This window comes from Rhinopithecus roxellana, chromosome 16 (genome assembly GCF_007565055.1).
Source record: "Rhinopithecus roxellana isolate Shanxi Qingling chromosome 16, ASM756505v1, whole genome shotgun sequence".
NCBI classification, from domain to species: Eukaryota; Metazoa; Chordata; class Mammalia; order Primates; family Cercopithecidae; genus Rhinopithecus; species Rhinopithecus roxellana.
In genome coordinates this window covers 16,834,458-16,852,365 of record NC_044564.1, presented here as the reverse complement: position 1 = coordinate 16,852,365, position 17,908 = coordinate 16,834,458, and the positions used below count along the sequence as shown (strand labels likewise).

Genomic DNA, 17,908 nt, shown 5'->3' with positions numbered 1-17,908 from the left:
CGACGTGCCTAGGACAGTGTCTGGTACCTAATAAGTGACCAATAGATTTAGTTTTTATTATTAGTTTTATTCTAAGCAAAGCAATAATTTTTAGATTTAGATTCAAAGTTTAGACCGATTGATCATAATCTATAACCTGATAAATAAATACTGAAGCCACTTTATAAGAAAGACTGAATTGACTTGGAAAGTGCAACTTTCAAAGCGTTCTTTCCCCATGTATTTATTTGGCAGGGCTGGGGATTAGTGAGGGAGATTGAGGAAAAAGAGGAGTATCTGTCTTTCATAGACTGGGTCTGACACCTCTGATCTCTCCTGCTTTCCACTTACAATTTGGCCCTAGAAGAGCAAATTGGATGATGCCTGAACTCACCTTCGGGCTGCTGAGTGCAGTGAGAGGGTAGGAGGAGCCGCAGTCCTTAGACAAAGGCCCCTTCTACTCACTTCATCCCCTGGCAGAGAAAAGCAGGGCGAGGGAACCTTAGAATTCAATCATCGGGGAAAATGTTGGAGGGGTGGCTATAGAGGGGATGATGAGAAAATGTGTTTCTTGACCAGTGATTCAGAATTTTTATGACTGGCTTTGGCTAGTTACATTATTAGAAAGTATATGGTCTGAAGCAGAGAGTTTCAGCTTGCCTGGAACATTAGGATGTCCAGCTTGTTCTAATACTAACCCATAATGAACTCAAATGGACAGGAACGTTTATAGCTATTTTTGTCCAAAGCAATTCTTCAGTCCCGGAGTTCGGGCCTTTTGTGTGTCTTCCTGGTGCTCCAGGATTGATGGCTTTCCTACCCACCCTTCTAGTGGGTTACACCGGGCATCAAGGGGCAAGGTGGACTGGTCTAATGAAGAGCTCAGCCTTTTGGAGCCAGAGAAGCCTGAGTTTGAATTCCAGCCTTACCACTTGTGTGTACTGTTAAGTGACTTTATCTGTACCTCAATTTCCTCATCTCTAAAATGGGGATAGTTTATATCTACTTAGGACATTTAGCATTAAGAATAGTACATTTGGCTGGGCGCGGTGGCTCACGCCTGTAATCCCAGCACTTTGGGAGGCTGAGGCGGGCGGACTGACTGAGCTCAGGAGTTCGAGACCAGTCTGGGCAACAAGGTGAAACCCCGCCTCTACTAAAATGCAAAAAATTAGCCGAGCGTGGCGGTGTACGCCTACAGTCCCAGCTACTCATAAGACTGAGGCAGGAGAATTGCTTGAACTCGGTAGGCAGAGGTTACAATGAGCCAAGATCGCACCACTGCACTCCAGCCTGGGCAACAGAGTGAGACTCAAAAAAAAAAAAAAAAAGGAATAGTATACTTAAGTGACTAGGACAGTGCCTGGCACATCATAGGTTCTCAGTAGGTAGTCATTCTTGTTATGACTAGAGCCTGGCACAACCTGGGGAACTTGGTGGTACTGAGCCAGAACCAGATATGCATTCTCTGCTTTCCTGTTAATAAAAAATATTTTTAAAACCTTTATTTTTTACATTATAAAACTAGAACACACTATAAATTTTAGAGAAGAAAATCAAATAATACAGAAGTGTGTAAAGTGAAGGCATCTGGTTGCTGGTCTTGCTCTCCTCCCCGCTTTCCTACTGTGTCCTAGCCCAGTTCTGAAGCTAGTTTTCATTCTGGGGTAAGAGAGCCCCCAGGATGGCCTCCAGTGGTCCCTGGTTCCTGGTATTCATGCGCTTGTATAGTCCCCTCCCACCTTGTGCCAGGGTTGGTCTGTGTGATGGATAGGATATGGTAAAAGTGATGACAGTCCTTCTAAATTAGGTTACAGAGACTGCGGTCTCCAGGTCTCCACCTCTTTTGGGTGGCTGGCTCTGGAGGAAGCCAGCTGGCCATGCTGTGAGCTGCCCCAGGCAAAGCCCCTGTGGCAAAGAACTGAGGTATCCGGCCAACAGCCTGCTGGATAACTGAGGCCTGCCAACAACAGGAGTGCCATTGGAGGTGGATTCTTCAGTTCTGGTCTGGTCTTGAGATAGCTGCAGCCCATTGATGTAACCTCCTGAGGGCCCTAAGCCACAACCTCCCAGCCAGGCTGCTCCCCTCCCAGATCCTGACCCTCAGGATGTCTGAGACAATAAATGTTCATTGTTTTAAGCTGCTAAATTTTGGTGTAATTTGTTATGCAGCAATAGATAACTAACTGATGTCTTGTCTATTTTTCTTTAGTTGCTTTTTGTTTTTTAACATTTAAGAAAGCTCTTTACAGATAGATAGATAAATAGATATTGGTCCTTTGTTATATGCTGTAGATACTTTTCAAGCTTATTGGTCTTTCAAATTGCTTTTTGGCTGGCCGGGCGCAGTGGCTCAAGCCTGTAATCCCAGCACTTTGGGAGGCCGAGACGGGCGGATCACGAGGTCAGGAGGTCAGGAGATCGAGACCATCCTGGCTAACACGGTGAAACCCCGTCTCTACTAAAAAAAAAATACAAAGAACTAGCCGGGCGAGGTGGCGGGCGCCTGTAGTCCCAGCTACTTGGGAGGCTGAGGCAGGAGAATGGCGTAAACCTGGGAGGCGGAGCTTGCAGTGAGCTGAGATCCAGCCACTGCACTCCAGCCTAGGTGACAGAGCAAGACTCCGTCTCAAAAAAAAAAAAAAAAAGAAAAGAAAAAGAAAACAAAATCAAATTGCTTTTTGGTGTTTTTACTGAATAGAAGTGTAGTCATATCTGTCAGTCTTTTCCTTAATGTTTTCTAATAATGTTTAGAAAGCTACTGCACAATAATATAAGGAAACGTACATCTGTTATGGTCTACTACCTTTATCATTTTATTTATTTAATCCCTATGGGACTTATTTTTGTGAACATGTGAAGTACAGAAGTAAATTTATTTTCCCCACCAAAATGTAGCCAACTGCCTGAATATCGTGTGTTGAGTTTTCTTTCCTTTGCTCACTGACTTAAAATGCCACCTTTGCCACATACGGGATTCTCGTCCAGACCTACTCTAGACTTCTTGTTCTATGTCATTGAACTTTTCATTTTCCCCCTTCATTTGGAAGTGCTACAATGTTTTGGTAACCGTAGCTTTACAGTATGTTTTGAATCTGGTAGGTGAAAATTCCCATTTTCTTTTTTTTCAAAAAGTTCTTAGCTCCTCTTAGCTTAGCTTTTACCATTCCAGATGAATGTTGGGACTTCTATAGGAATTTTATTAAATGTATAGGTTAATTTAGCAAGAACTGATTTTTTTAATACTCTTCCATAAAGCAACATAGCATTCTTCTCCATTTATGAAGGTCTTGCTAATTTCCTATCAGACTTATTGCTAGAGTTTGTTGTGACAGCACTGTGCTAGATACTAGTTCTTGCCCCCAGCGAACTTATGGTCTTACAATTAGTACAAATCATTTATTAATTTCAATTGTGATAAGAATTACAAATGAATGGTCCAGAAAACGGTGAATACAGGGAGGCCTGATGGGATTGGGGAGGTTAGAGGTTTCTCTATAGGGACATTTAAACTACTCCTTTTACTTCTGGATTACTAAGAGTTTTTGCTTTGTTTTTAAAAGCAGATTAACTTGTTTTTCAGTTGCTACTGAAAAGATTATATAGTTTTAAAATTTTCATTTCTTAATGTCATTCTAATATTGAACTATTGTGTTTCTGAAACAAGCTCTACTTGATCGTCAATTTTTTTTTTTTTAATGTATAATAGGTTCTTTTTTTTTTTTTTTTTTGACACAGAGTTTGGCTCTTGTAGCCCAGACTGGAGTGCAGTGGCGCAATCTCAGCTCACTGCAACCTCTGCCTCCCGGTTCAAGCAATTCTCCTGCCTCAGCCTCTTTTAGAGAAAAGGGCAAATCTAGAAACCCCACCCAAAATTAGAAGCCAGAATTAACCTCCATCACTGACAAAGGATTTCAACTTTTTTTTTTTCCCAAAATTTATACCTAATTGTTATAGGAATAGAATTCTATTCACATAATCACCGATTTTTTTCTTTTTCTTTTTTTTTTTTTTTTTGAGATGGAGTCTTGCTCTGTCGCCATGCTGGCATGCAATGGCACGATCTCGGCTCACTGCAACCTCTGCCTCCCAGGTTCAAGCGAGGGTTCAGCCTCCTGAGTAGCTGGAATTACGGGCACCTGCCACCACACCCAGCTAATTTTTTATTTTTAGTAGAGACAGAGTTTCACTGTGTTGGTCAGGCTGGTCTTGAACTCCTGACCTCAGGTGACCTGCCCGCCTCAGCCTCCCAAAGTCCTGAGATTCAGGCATGAGCCACTGCGCCTAGCCATATTCACCAATTTTATGTAAAATTGCTTTGTTATCTTTGTGTACAATGGGTTTGCTTTATTTGGGAAAGTAAATTCTGACCATGCTGCGTATTGATTTTTTTTTTACTTTTATGCTTGCTTCTAATTAAAGGTGGCGGAGGGGGATTATGGAGCCACTTGCATAAACAAGGGTTCCAGCAAAATGATGCAAAAACTTCATTTCTATAACACTTGGGGATTTTATCTTCAATGTGTAGTATTCAAATATATCATTTTATTTTACTTTTATATTTACAGAGATGGGGTCTCACTATGTTACCCAGGCTGATCTTGAATTCCTGGGCTTAAGCAATCCTCTCATTTCAGCCTCCCAAAGTACAAATATAACATTTTAAAGAATACAACCTGTAAGATTCTATTCCATATTTCACTACCCTTTAAAAGGATATTGGAAAGAAAATATATACACAGAATAATTAAGGAAGTTATTTTTTACTAATGTTACAAGGAAATGCCCACCAAGTTTTACAAAATTAACACTGATTGTGTGAAGTCACTTAACTGCTCCAAGTCTCCATTTCTTACTCACGGGTAAAGGGAGATGTTGACATTAGAGGATCCCTATGGGTCCTCCTTGCCCTAAACACCTGAGAACAAGTATCAGAACCTGTACTGCATGGGTACAACGCAGGTGTTATGATGAGCACCTTTAAAAATTTCGTTTTATTTGGGGCTCAGTTTTTATAACAATTTTCTTCTGATGTAATAGGTGAGGTAAGGTTTTACAACGAGATTTCTCAGTAGGAGTATTTCCTATATATCAATGAAAAGAATGGGAGGGGAGATAAAACAGCTATGGTGCTCAACAAGAACACTACATGGCCAAAAGCATTCCACAGACAGCGAGCGCTATGATGGGAGAGAATCATTGGAAAGGAAACTAAATTTCCACCATTTTATTCTTTTTCCTTTCTTATCCTCTCCTACAGAGAAAAGCCCAGTTTTAATCTTCACTTAATCCCCAAAGAGACAGCAAAAGCCACAGCAATCCTTACACATGTTTTTGCTACAAAGAAATGGACAAATTATTGACAAGGGGCTGTTTTTCCACACATATCACCAATCTTATTTACTACTGAGGAAGCCGCTTTGCAAATGTCACCCACCATCAGCCCTCGCTCCGCTGCGGCCACCACTCGCCGCCACCCATTTTTAAAAATCCATTCATGTGGTGCCTTTCATCCAAACCCATAAACAACCATTTCCTCCCTGCCACCGTGGTCTGAGCTCCTGAAACGTTCGGCTACTGCAGGGCCGAGCCCCGCAAGCAGGGAGATTGCAGACTGCGGCGCTGGGCGGCGGACACCGAAGCTCTCCTCATCTCCCGAGTGATTTCAGGGGTTCAGGACCCTGATAAGTCCCCGCCCTGGAAGCCAAGCCCCGGGAAAGGAAGGAGTGAGGTGGCCCCGGCCCAGCAGAGCTCAGCCTCCGAAAAACAGGCGTCTCCTCCCCAGGCCGGGGACGGCCCAGTCTCCCAGGTGGGTCCCGCAGCCAGGGACCGCGGCGCGGCCCGGGGCGGGGGAGGAGGACGCAGGCCGGGATCTCGCCCGTCACGACTCACCCAGGAGGGTGGGGAGGAGGAGGGACTGCAGGAAACGGGAGCGGAGTCTGGGCGCTCAGGGAATAAAGACGAGGAAGGGGAGAGGGGACTGAGGGGAAGGTAAAGGGGGTGAGGATGGGGGTGCGGGGGAGGATGACGGGCTGCAGGGGGTAGAGGCGAGATTAAGGTGAGGGACGGGTATTGCGGGTGAAAGAGGGGGAATGGGAAGGGGGTGGGATGGGGGAGAGGCGGGATGGAGAGAGGTGGGGTTAGGTAGGGTAGGGGTGGGGGAAGGGAGAAGGATGGGGCAAGGGTAGAGAAATGGGGGTGAAGGGAAGAGCGGGAGGGAGGGATGGAGGGGAAGGAGGATGCAGGGAAAAGGGAAGACAGGGACGGCGAGGAAGGAGGATGGGGAGGGAGGAGGGCGGGCTGCAGGGGGAGGGTTGGGGTGAAACGTGAAGTGAGGGAGGGGAGAGCGGGGGAAGCCTTCCTCTCGCGCGGGCGGCGCCTGAATAACGGGACCCCGCGGGCCAGGAGCCTCGGGTCGGGGGCGTAGGGCGGGCAGCCCGCTTGGAGGCCTGGGCGCTGCGGGCAAGGGCCGCGCGGGGCTCCTCGGGAGCCGCAGTCCCCGCCTGCTGGAAGGACCCCGGCTCCACTTACTCTCTCCAACCACAGCTTTGAGGCCAATGGGGGCCATGGCGCTGCGCGAGTCTCCTGGCTCCGATGTCCTCCTCCCGCGATGCCTGCGGACCCCGCCGCCTCCTCAGGTGGGCGCGCTGGGCCGGTCGCAGCTCTCCACCCCGCAGCCGCGCTAGGGACCGACTGACGCGCGGACTGGGCGCGGGGGCGCGGCGCGAGCCAGAGCGAGGCTGCCCGGCCCCCGGCGCGCGCGGGGGCGGGGCAAGCCGGGGGCGGGGCCTCGCTCCGGCCGTCGGCGTCACCCACTCGCCTCCGCCAATCGCACTGCGGCCCGGGGACTCAGCCCCGCCCCCCGAGATGCGCCTGGGCGCGAGGCGGCAGCTGGCTGGTGCGGAGCCGCGCCCTCCCCCTCACCTCACGCGCCGCGCGCGCCCGTGGCGCGGGGTACCCAGGCCTCCTCTTTCCCCTCCTGGCTGGGATCCCTGGCCACAGGCTACCGACGCGCTCCATCTGCCTGAAACCCTGCTCGGGTCCTGTCTTTCCTCTTTCTTGGAGCTTCCGTTTTTTCCCTGCCCACGGAAGGAGCTTGGAGGCGAGATCTCTTACTAGCAGCGCCCACTCCCAGCCGCAGCGAAGCCAGGGTGAATCCACCCACAGTACCTCCTTCTTGCTGGGCACCTGCATCCGTGCATCCACTAACACTGAATTCTTGTGTCAAACTCGGTGCCAAGCACCTCACAGGCATCATCTCATCAAATCCTCCAATCATTGGGCATTGCTTTTTATTTTGTTTTGTTTACATTCCTCTTAGCTCATACCTATGGGCATTATTTTTAATCTCCATTTTCCGATGTAAAAACCAAGGCGCCGAGATACTGGAAATAGCGCTAGACTTACCTTCAGGCAGCATAGCATCCGATAGCTAATGTTCAGTATTCTGTCTCCTTTACGTGTAAGCCGTTATTCTGTTCCCTGGAGCCACAACCAAGTACAAGACAGAATCTCATCCTGCTTATAGGGCGCTCAGAGTTTAGAAGTTTCTAAGCACCAAATCTGATACGAATATACTGTGGGACCGACTCTGGTCTCAGTATCTCCTTCCTGGAGTCCGTATTTACTAAAGCGGTCCCAGGTCAGTTTTTGCTCGACTTTCTTTGTTAATAGGAGATACTACTTTTCTTTTCTTTTTTTTTTTTTTTCTTTTTTTGAGACAGAGTCTCGCACTATCGCCCAGGCTGGAGTACAGTGGCGTGATCTTCGCTTACTGCAACCTCCGCCTCCCAAGTTCAAGCGATTCTCCTGCCTCAGCCTCCGATTGATTACAGGCTCCCGCCGCCACAGCCCGGCCAATTTTTTGTATTTTTAGTAGAGATGGGGTTTCACTATGTTAGCCAGGCTGGTCTCAGATACTGCTTTTGAAATATAGGCAGGGCTTGCTTTTGGCTTCAAAGTAACACAAATTGAGCCAATTAAAAATTTTTAAAAAAGAGAGCTAGTAAAAACCAGTGAATATTCATTAAATATTTGGAATACATTTGAGCTAGGTTTTTAATCTTCACATTATTAAGACGTGTAACAATATTTTACAGATGAGGAGTTGAGATTCAGACTGGAAAAGTGCTTTATTAGTAAATGACGAAAGATCCAATTCTAGAATCTGAATTCTGAACCATTATTTTATACTGAGAAAAAAAAAAAAAAAACTGCTGAGGACTAAGGAGGAATTTTCCAAAGTCACAGAAGCTGAACCAGGACAAGAGGTCACATGTCCTACTTCAGTCACCAGCCCCAGGACAAGCAGATCTGACCATCTTCTCACTACTACCCCAAACTACCCCCAACAGAACCTTCTGATGGGTTCAGAGAGAGATAAGGTGTTAGTGTGTCAACTCTCTATGTCTGGGCCTTGCCTTTTGCCCAGGAAACATATTGATAGCCCCTGGGCACATTTGGAGGAGGAGACAGTGTGTAAATGTGGGGGGACCTAGGATGCATTGGTAATGCCACATGCTTCCTCCTTCACCAGCTGGCATGTATCAGCAGAGACTCTACGGTTTTTGCATCTGCCATGAAAATATAAATTCGAAGCTGGAAAATTCCTTAGCAGCTAAGGAGTAGGAACGGCCAAGGGCTCCTCTTGTCGCTCATCCAGTTGGTGGGTCAAGCAGCATTTATTGAGTGCGGCCAAGGTCTGGGCCATGTGGTGTGGGTAAGAAGGAGACAACTTCTGCCCTCGAGAAGCTGGTATTCTAGCTGAGGTGACAGACAGGAAACAAGGTGTTACAGCATTGAGTAACTGTTCTGACAAGTGCTGAAGCAGATGGAGAAGGGACTGTGAGAGTGGATAGCGGGGCACCTTGCCCAGTGGACTGGCTGGAGTAAAATCAGAGCTGGCCTCTTGAGATGGGAAAACGGTGGTAAGAGGGGCCTGGGAGAGTGTCTAGGCAGATATACAGTAGGTGCAAAGACCCAGTGGCAGAAAGGAGTTTGGCTGTTCCAGGAACAGAGAAGGGGCATCGGGACTAGAGAGGAGAAAGCCTGAGGGGTAGGGTGGGAGGAAGACCCCCCAGGGGTAGGCCTGGATGCAGGGATCCAGGACTTTTTAGTGGCCTGGGATCCGTGTGCTGGGACCTTCTCAAAGGTCACAGCAAATAAAATATAGTAGCTTCTTATTTTCTGTAGAAGGAAGGACAAAAAAAAAAAAAAAAAAAAAAAAAAGCCTTTCCTGCAGATGTGTATCTGAGATGTTCACTGGGGATGACAAAAATCAGAACGGATGTTTTTTTAAAGTAGCATGATTGAAAGACAGAGCGGGGTGACAGACTGTGAATTCACCCAGGAATTCAGGTTGGGAGCGCTGATTTGGCACCCAAGACCTGGTTGGAGACCTCTTGACATCTTTGAGCCTTGGTTTCCCCATCTGTGAAACGGGGACAAAGAAAACTTCCAGGCCTGTCTCCCAGGGTGACTCCCAGCCAGCAAAATGATCCACTTGAAAGGGCAAAATACGGCTGGCCGCGGTGGCTCACGCCTGTAATCCCAGCACTTTGGGAGGCTGAGGCGGGCAGATCACGAAGTCAGGAGATTGAGACCATCCTGGCTAACACAGTGAAACCCCGTCTCTACTAAAACTACAAAAAATTAGCCGGGCGTGGTGGTGGGCGCCTATAGTCCCAGCTACTAGGGAGGCTGAGGCAGGAGAATGGCGTGAACCCGGGAGGCGGAGCTTGCAGTGAGCCGAGATGGCGCCACTGCACTCCAACCTGGGCGACAAAGCGAGACTCCGTCTCAAAAAAAAAGAAAGAAACAAAGAGTAAAATACTCCCTCAGCTATCACACAATACTACTCTTTGCTCTGTATTCTTTATTTGCATTTACTGGAAGTTTGATACATGCCAGGCATTGTGCAAAAAGCTCTCATGAATTTTCACTGGATTCTCACTACTGCCCTATGAGGTCTGTGCTATTATTATCTCCACGTTCCTGGGGCGCAGAGAGATCAAGTCACTTGTCCAAGGTCACACAGCTCTTATCGCTAAGCCAGGACTCGCGCTCTGACTTCCTAATGACCAGGGGAGAACGTCCAGCGCCCAGGGTGCAGCCCCAGTGCCCAGACCTAAGGTGAGGTTTGGCTGTGTGGACAGCTCGTTGGAGAGTATCGGCAAAGAGAATCAGCACCCTCGGGAGTTTGGACCCAGGCAGGTCCGCCCCCGCGGCCCGGGCCCAGCGCCAGGGCCAGCTGGGGTAGCAGCCGCAGGATGCACAGAGATGGTCGGCGGCACCAGCCAGCGGGCTTGCAGGTGCGCCCGCAGCTGCGCATGCGCGGCCTGCAGCCTCTGCAGAGTCTGGTGCGGGCCCGGCGCCGGGGTGGTAAGAGTCCTGTGATTTACGCATGGGTCACGTGACGGCGGGGAGTGCCCCAGGTGGGCCGACCGCAGCAGAGAGGAGCGGGGGAGAGGCTGGCGATCAGGACAGATGGAGAGGGAGCGGCCTGGAGGGACGGAGAACGAGGAGACAGAAATAGCAATGGAGCCAAACAGCGGGGGAGAGGCCACCCCTCCACCGGACCTACTGAGTCCTTCACGCGGTATCACAGGCGTGGCCCCCCTCTACACACCTGGAGCCTGTTGCAGAGCCCTGGGGCCAGTCTGGGAGCTTGACAGCCTCGGGCTGCACCTCCCTCCCTTCTGCTTTTAAGCTGCATCATCAGCTCCAGTGTTCTGTGTTCACCGACATCCCCTCCTCTTGGCCTCTGGGCCGTTTGATTCCGCGACACTCCTTTAGAAGCAGTTTCTAAAGAATTCAACAAGATAATATTTATAAGGTACTTTATCCAGGACTGGGAACCTGGTAAGGCTCAAATGAATGTTAGTTATTAATATCCTTCTTAAAAATGACACATCATTAGGCTGAATTAAATCACTGCTAAATAGATAGGTATGGGTTGTGGAGAGTTCAGTCTGTGTCCTGCTTATTTGCTGCTAGATTCATTGGCAAGAATGAAAAGTAATTGTTTCTGTCACTGTCGCCTCCACCCCCACTACCATGCATACACCTACAAAGGGTGGCTGGGCCTGGACTACTTAAATTTGAGACATCCTTGCCCTCGAGTGAACTAACAGTTTTTGAGTTTGAGGCCACACTGCAGTATCAAAAAGACTTTGTTTTCAAAAGCCCAGGCGAGGGCCTCAACTTCAAGGGACTGCAGAGGCCAGGGTAATGTAATAGCACAGATGTAGCCAGCTGCAGAGCACATGACTTGCCCAGAGAAATAGTGCTTGCTCAGCTCCAGTCAGTGGTTTCCCTGCAGCAACTGAGGGTCTAGAATGTAGAAATTATGCAACATCTCCCAATGCTTAGGTGTTGCAATGGATTTTTTTTTTTTTTTTTTTTTTTTTTTTGAGTCAGAGTCTTACTCTGTCGCCCAGGCTGGAGTGCAGTGGCGCGATCTCGGCTCACTGAACCTGACCTCTGCCTCTCAGGTTCAAGTGATTCTCCTGCCTCAGCCTACGCTAGGCTGTAATCCTCAGCTAGGATTACAGGTGTGTGCCACCTGGCTAATTTTTGTATTTTCAGTAGAGTCAGGGTTTCACCATGTTGGCTAGGCTGGTCTCAAACTCCTGACCTCAAGTGATCCTCCCCCCTCAGCTTCCCAATGTGCTGGGATTTCAGGCATGAGCCACTGCACCAGGCCAACAATGGATTTTTTTTTTTTTTTTTTTTTTTTTTTTTTTTTTTGAGGCGGAGTCTCACTCTGTCGCCCGGACTGGAGTGCAGTGGCCGGATCTCAGCTCACTGCAAGCTCCGCCTCCCAGGTTTACGCCATTCTCCTGCCTCAGCCTCCCGAGTAGCTGGGACTACAGGCGCCCGCCACCTTGCCCGGCTAGTTTTTTTGTATTTTTAGTAGAGACAGGGTTTCACCGTGTCAGCCAGGATGGTCTCGATCTCCTGACCTCGTGATCCGCCCGTCTCGGCCTCCCAACGTGCTGGGATTACAGGCTTGAGCCACCGCGCCCGGCCGGATTTTTTTTTTTAAACCTGTAACTCAGCCCCAGGAAATCCTGAGGACATATGCCCTGCATTTTAAAAGATGTTAACACCACACTGCCCAAACAAAGCACATATGAGGACCACATTCATCCCCACACTACCTGCATGCAAACTCTAAGGAACTGGAATACTTCTAGGCTGGGTGCAGTGGCTCACGCCTGTAATCCCAGCACTTTGGGAGGCCGAGGCGGGTGGATCACGACGTCAAGAGTTGGAGACCAGTCTGGCCAACATGGTGAAACCCCATCTCTACTAAAAATACAAAAATTTGCTGGTCATGGTGGTGGGCACCTGTAATCCCAGCTACTCGGGAGGCTGAGGCAGAAGAATTGCTTGAACCCAGGAGGCGGAGGTTGCAGTGAGCTGAGATCATGCCTTTGCACTCTAGCCTGGGACAGAAGAGATTCTGTCTGAAAAAAAAAAAAAAAAATAGTATCCTCAGCTGGGCACAGTGGCTCACACTTGTAATCCCAGCACTTTGGGAGACTGAGGCGGGTGGATTACCTGAGGTCAGATGTTCAAGACCAGCCTGACCAACATGGTGAAACTCCATCTCTACTAAAAATACAAAAATTAGCTGGGCATGATGGCACATGGTACTTGAGAGGCTGAGGCAGGAGAATTGCTCGAACCCAGGAGATAGAGGTTGCAGTGAGCCAAGATAGCGCCATTGTACTCCAGCCTGGGCAGCAAGAGCGAGACTCCATCTCAAAAAAAAAGAAAAAAGAAAAAAGAAAGCTACTCTGTTACAGTCAGGAGGGTGTCCCGAGAAAGTAGGAGGAAGAATGCCCTGTCTTTGTTTAAGTTATTTCTCATAAGGGATCTTGTCTATGTAAAAGCTAAGCCAAGTCTGTGTCTATGTGCGGGTGAGCAGACAGCATGACAAAATTTATTACTCTATTGATTTAAACTATCCTTAACATTTTAGCGTGTGAGTACATCAAAGCATAACTATAATTATCTTGAAAGCATATATTGTTATGAGTATTGGTACATCTAAACTATAAACATCCCATGACTATGGGTCATGACCAGCAAGAAATGTGCTTTGTTAGTTTCAGGATGGAGCTGAATTTAAAATGGCGTCACTCTGGCTCTCCTAGGCTTTCGCTTCCCTAACAATGAGAAGCAAATAACTCAACTGGCTCAGACCTGTAATCCCAGCACAGCACTTTGAGAGGCCAAGGTGTGAGAATCACTTGAGCTCAGGAGTTCGAGACCAGCCTGGGCAAAATGGCGAAACCTCATCTTTACAAAAAATACAAAAATTAGCCAGGTGTGGTGGCACATGCCTGTAGTCCCAGCTACTTGGGAGTCTGCTAAGGTGAGATGATAGCATGAGCCAGGGAGGTTGCGGCTGCAGTGAGTTGAGACCGCATCACTATACTCCAGCCTAAGCAACAGAGTGAGACTCTGTCTCAAAAAAAAAAAAAGAAAAAAAGGAAGAAGAACAAGAACAAGAAAACAACAAACTACTCATGAAGATCAATGTGGAACACAAAATGAGAGTGCTGGCCAGGTGTGGTGGCTCACACTTGTAATCCCAGCACTTTCTGAGGCCAAGGTAGGAGGATCACTTGAGCCTAGGAGTTTGAGACCAGACTGGGCAACATGGCAAAATCCTGTCTCTGGTAAAAATACAAAAACTAGCTATTCACTGACCACTTGGACGTAAAGAAAAATAATAATAATTAAAGAAATAATAATAATAGGCCGGGCTCAGTCAGGAGTTCAAGACCAGCCTGGCCAACATGGTGAAACCCCGTCTCTACTAAAAATACAAAATTAGCCGGGTGTGGTGACGTGCACCTGTAGTCCCAGCTACTCAGGAGGCTGAGGCAGGAGAATTGCTTGAACCCGGGAGGCGGAGGTTACAGTGAGCCGAGATCGTGCCACTGCACTGTAGCCTGGGTGACAGAACAAGGCTCCATCTTGAAAAACTAATAATAATTATAAATAATAATAATAAAAACTAGCTGAGCGTGGTGGTGTGTGCCTGTGGTCCCAGCTACTAGTAAGGCTGAGGTGGGAGAATCACTTGAGCTGGGAGTTTCAGGCTGCAATCAGTCACGATCTCGACACTGCACTCCAGCCTGGGTGACAGAGCAAGACCCTGTCTCAAAAAGAAAGGAAGGAAGGAAGGAAGGAAAGAAGGAAGAAAGGAAGGAAAGAAAGAAAGGAGGGAGGGAGAGAAAGAAAGAAAAAGAAAGAGAGAAGCAAGGGAGGGAGGGAAGAAAGGGAAAGAAAGAACTGGTATCTGATGTGATTCCAAGATTCCAAGAAAGTACACATATCCCATCAAGTAAGTAATCATGGTGTCTTACTCCATTTTGTGCTGCTAAACAGAATCCCATAGACTGGGTAATTTATAAAGAACAGAAATTTCTCATAGTTCTGGAGGCTGGGAAGTCCAAAATCAAGATACTGGCATCTGGTGAGGGCCTTCTTGCTGCATCATCCCATGTAGAAGGGCAAAGAGAGGGCAAAGAAAAGGGGAGAGACAGAAAAGGAGAAGGAGAGGGGGAGGAAACAGAAGTCAGGTATTTTTTTTTCTTTGTAGAGAAAGGGTCTTGCTGTGTAGCTCAGGCTAGTCTCAAACTCCTGGCCTCAAGCAATCCTCCCACTTTGGCCTCCCAAAGGGCTGGAATTACAGGCATGAGCCATCATACCCAGCCCTGATTAGCTATTTCTTTTGACCTAGGACTGCTATGAAAAAAATCACTGAGACATAAAAGCTGCTATGTTTGGGTACCTCTGGCATAGGCAAAGAAAGTGTGGTGTGGTGGCATTTAGCAATATTTACTGAGCACTTACTGTGTGCCAGTCATCAATCTAGGCACTGGTGATACAGCAAGGAACAAAAGAGAAAAATCCCTATGGACAAGAAGCTGATGTTCTAGAGGGAAAAACAATAAATATCTCAGTGATGGGTTAGGATGTAAAAAATGAGTAAAAATAAAAACAATAAAAAGTCAATAATAAACTGACTTATTCATTAGTCAGGGCATGGGCTGAGCGTGATGGCTCACGCCTATAATCCCAGCACTTCAGGATGCCAAGGTGGGAAGAGTGCTTGAGCCCAGGAGTTAGAGACCAGCCTGGGCAACATGGCAACATGGCAAAACCCTGTCTCAACAAAAAATGTAAAAATTAGCCAGGCATGGTGGCACATGCCTGTAGTCCCAGCTACTTGGGAGGCTGAGGTGGGAGGATCACTTAGATCAAGGCTGCAGTGAGCCATGATGGTACCATTGCACTCCAGCCTGGGTGACAGAACAAGACTGTCTCTCTCTCTCTCTCAATATATATATACTCAAATGGGTATATATGTTATCCTGAGGAATGAGGAAACAGCCATTTGTCCAGGGTCACACAGCCAATAAATGATAGGGCAGGGATTTCGACCCTGGTGTGTGGGAGATAAGGATGGAAGTGGAATGCAGTACTCTGTGGTTTGGACTTCATTTCTCTCTCCATGAGAAACCATGGAAGCCTTTCAAATATAGAAGTGACATTTAGCCTGGGCATGGTGGTTCATACCTGTAATCCCAGCACTTTAGGATGCTTGTGAATAGCTACTGCACTCCAGCCTGGGCAACATAGTGAGACCCTGATCTAAAAAAAAAAGTAGATACTGTGCGCGAAGCACTCAGCACATAAGAGTGCTCCGGAAATGGTAGGTGTTATTGCTTTTTTTGTTTTGTTTTGTTTTGTTTTTGAGATGGAGTCTCAGTCTGTCGCCAGGCTAGAATGCAATGGCACAAACTCGGCTTACTTGGCCCACTCTGCCCACTGAGACAGGTGGATCACCTGAGGCCAGGAGTTCAAGACCAGCTTGACCAACATGGTGAAACCCCATCTCTACTAAAAATACAAAAAGTAGCTGGGCATGGTGTCAAGTGCGTATAATCCCAACTACTTGGGATGCTGAGACAGGAGAATTACTTGAACTCAGGAGGCAGAGGTTGCAGTGAGCCGAGATTGTGCCACTACACTCCAGCCTGGATGACAGAGCGAGACTCCATTTAAAAAAAAAAAGCCTGGCATGGTGGCTCACGCCTGTAATCCCAGCACTTTGGGAGGCTGAGGCGGGCGGATCATGAAGTCAGGAGATCGAGTCCATCCTGGCTACCATGGTGAAACCCTGTCTCTACTAAAAAATACAAAAAACATTAGCCGGGCATGGTGGCAGGCGCCTGTTAGTCCCAGCTACTCGGGAGGCTGAGGCAGGAGAATGACGTGAACCTGGGAGGCGGAGCTTGCAGTGAGCCGAGATTGTGCCACTGTACTCCAGCCCGGGTAACAGAGCGAGACTCCATCTCAAAAAAAAAAAAAAAAAAAAAAAAAAGTTCGGGTGCAGTGGTTCACGCCTGTAATCTCAGCACATTAGGAGGTCGAGGCAGGCGGATCACAAGGTCAAGAGATCGAGACCATCCTGGCCAACATAGTGAAACCCCCATCTCTAACTAAAAATACAAAAATTAGTTGGACGTGGTGGCACGTGCCTGTAGTCTCAGCTACTTGGGAGGCTGAGGCAAGAGAATCACTTGAACCTGGGAGGCGGAGGTTTCAGTGAGCCGAGATCACACCACTATACTCCATCTAGCCTGGCGACAGAGGGAGACTCTGTCTCAAAAAAAAAAAAAGTGACATTTATTCATCTGTTTAACATTCAATAAATAGTTATCATATGCCTGTGTTAACAAACAAAAATAAAACACCAGTGTTTGTTCACCTGGCAAGTAGCCACAAGGACTCGGGTTTTGATTAATAGGAGTTTTATTACTTGGCGCAAATAAGGAGGGCGCTGGAAGTATTCTCCAAAGCAGTGTCTCCCTGAAGGAAAGTGACAGGAGGGTTTTAGGGGGTGACAAGAGAGAGGAGAGGGTGCGTTATGGCAGGTAGAGGAGGGGTCCCAGTTGCGCAGAGTCAGTGTGTCATCACGCCAGCACATGAGGCTGGCATTAGGGTAATGAAGCCATAGCTCCTCTGGGTGGAGACTTCAGTGTTCTAATGAGGAAAGTTCACTTGAGTTCATCTATAAGTTGCCAGGGTCTGTCAAGAACTGGTTTAAACCAACAAGGTGGCCGGGCGCGGTGGCTCAAGCCTGTAATCCCAGCACTTTGGGAGGCCGAGACGGGTGGATCACGAGGTCAGGAGATCGAGACCATCCTGGCTAACACGGTGAAACCCCGTCTCTACTAAAAAATACAAAAAAATCTAGCCGGGTGAGGTGGCGGGTGCCTGTAGTCCCAGCTACTCGGGAGGCTGAGGCAGGAGAATGGCGTGAACCCGGGAGGCGGAGCTTGCAGTGAGCTGAGATCCAGCCACTGCACTCCAGCCTGGGCGACAGAGCGAGACTCCATCTCAAAAAAAAATAAAATAAAATAAAAAATAAAAAAATAAAAACCAACAAGGTGGCCAAATTCTACAGGGTTTGGGGAGGAACAGGCTGCAGGGCAGAAGGCTGTAAAGCAGGCTGATTGCTCAAGTTGATTAAATTCCTAGGATCCCTGGGGTCCTGCTGCCTGTTTACACCCGCTGTGTGTCAGGCACTCTGCCTGTGCCAAGCACTCCAGGTTGAACTTACAGACATAATCGCGCCCTCGGGGACTTCCAGTAAGGCAGGGCTGAGCACTCTGCCAGGGGTGCAATAGGGGATCTAGGAGGACAGATGGGGACATGCAGCCCAGCCTGGGACCTCGAAAGGACTCTTGGGGAAAGTCAAAGTTGAAACCTAAAGGCTGAGCTGGTATTTGCAGGTTGAGGAGGGGCGTGGGAAGCAGAGAATATTCTGAGCAGAGGCAACAGCATGAGTGAAGGCCCAGTGACCTGTGATCTGGCATGTTCACGTTGGCACAGCCCACTT

At 48.0% G+C, this 17,908-nt stretch overlaps 1 protein-coding gene across 2 annotated transcripts in view; it reads right to left on the bottom strand.

Moving 5' to 3' along the window:
- STXBP1 (syntaxin binding protein 1) overlaps nucleotides 1-6,744 on the bottom strand; it is an 86,003-nt gene extending 79,259 nt beyond the window's left edge. For both annotated transcript variants that reach the window (XM_010367839.2, XM_030919413.1), the window contains exon 1: nucleotides 6,511-6,744. In XM_010367839.2, the coding sequence (XP_010366141.1) occupies nucleotides 6,511-6,547 (37 nt within the window). In that variant the 5' untranslated portion in view covers nucleotides 6,548-6,744. The remainder of the gene's footprint in view (nucleotides 1-6,510) is intronic.
- Nucleotides 6,745-17,908: the final 11,164 nt, after the last annotated feature.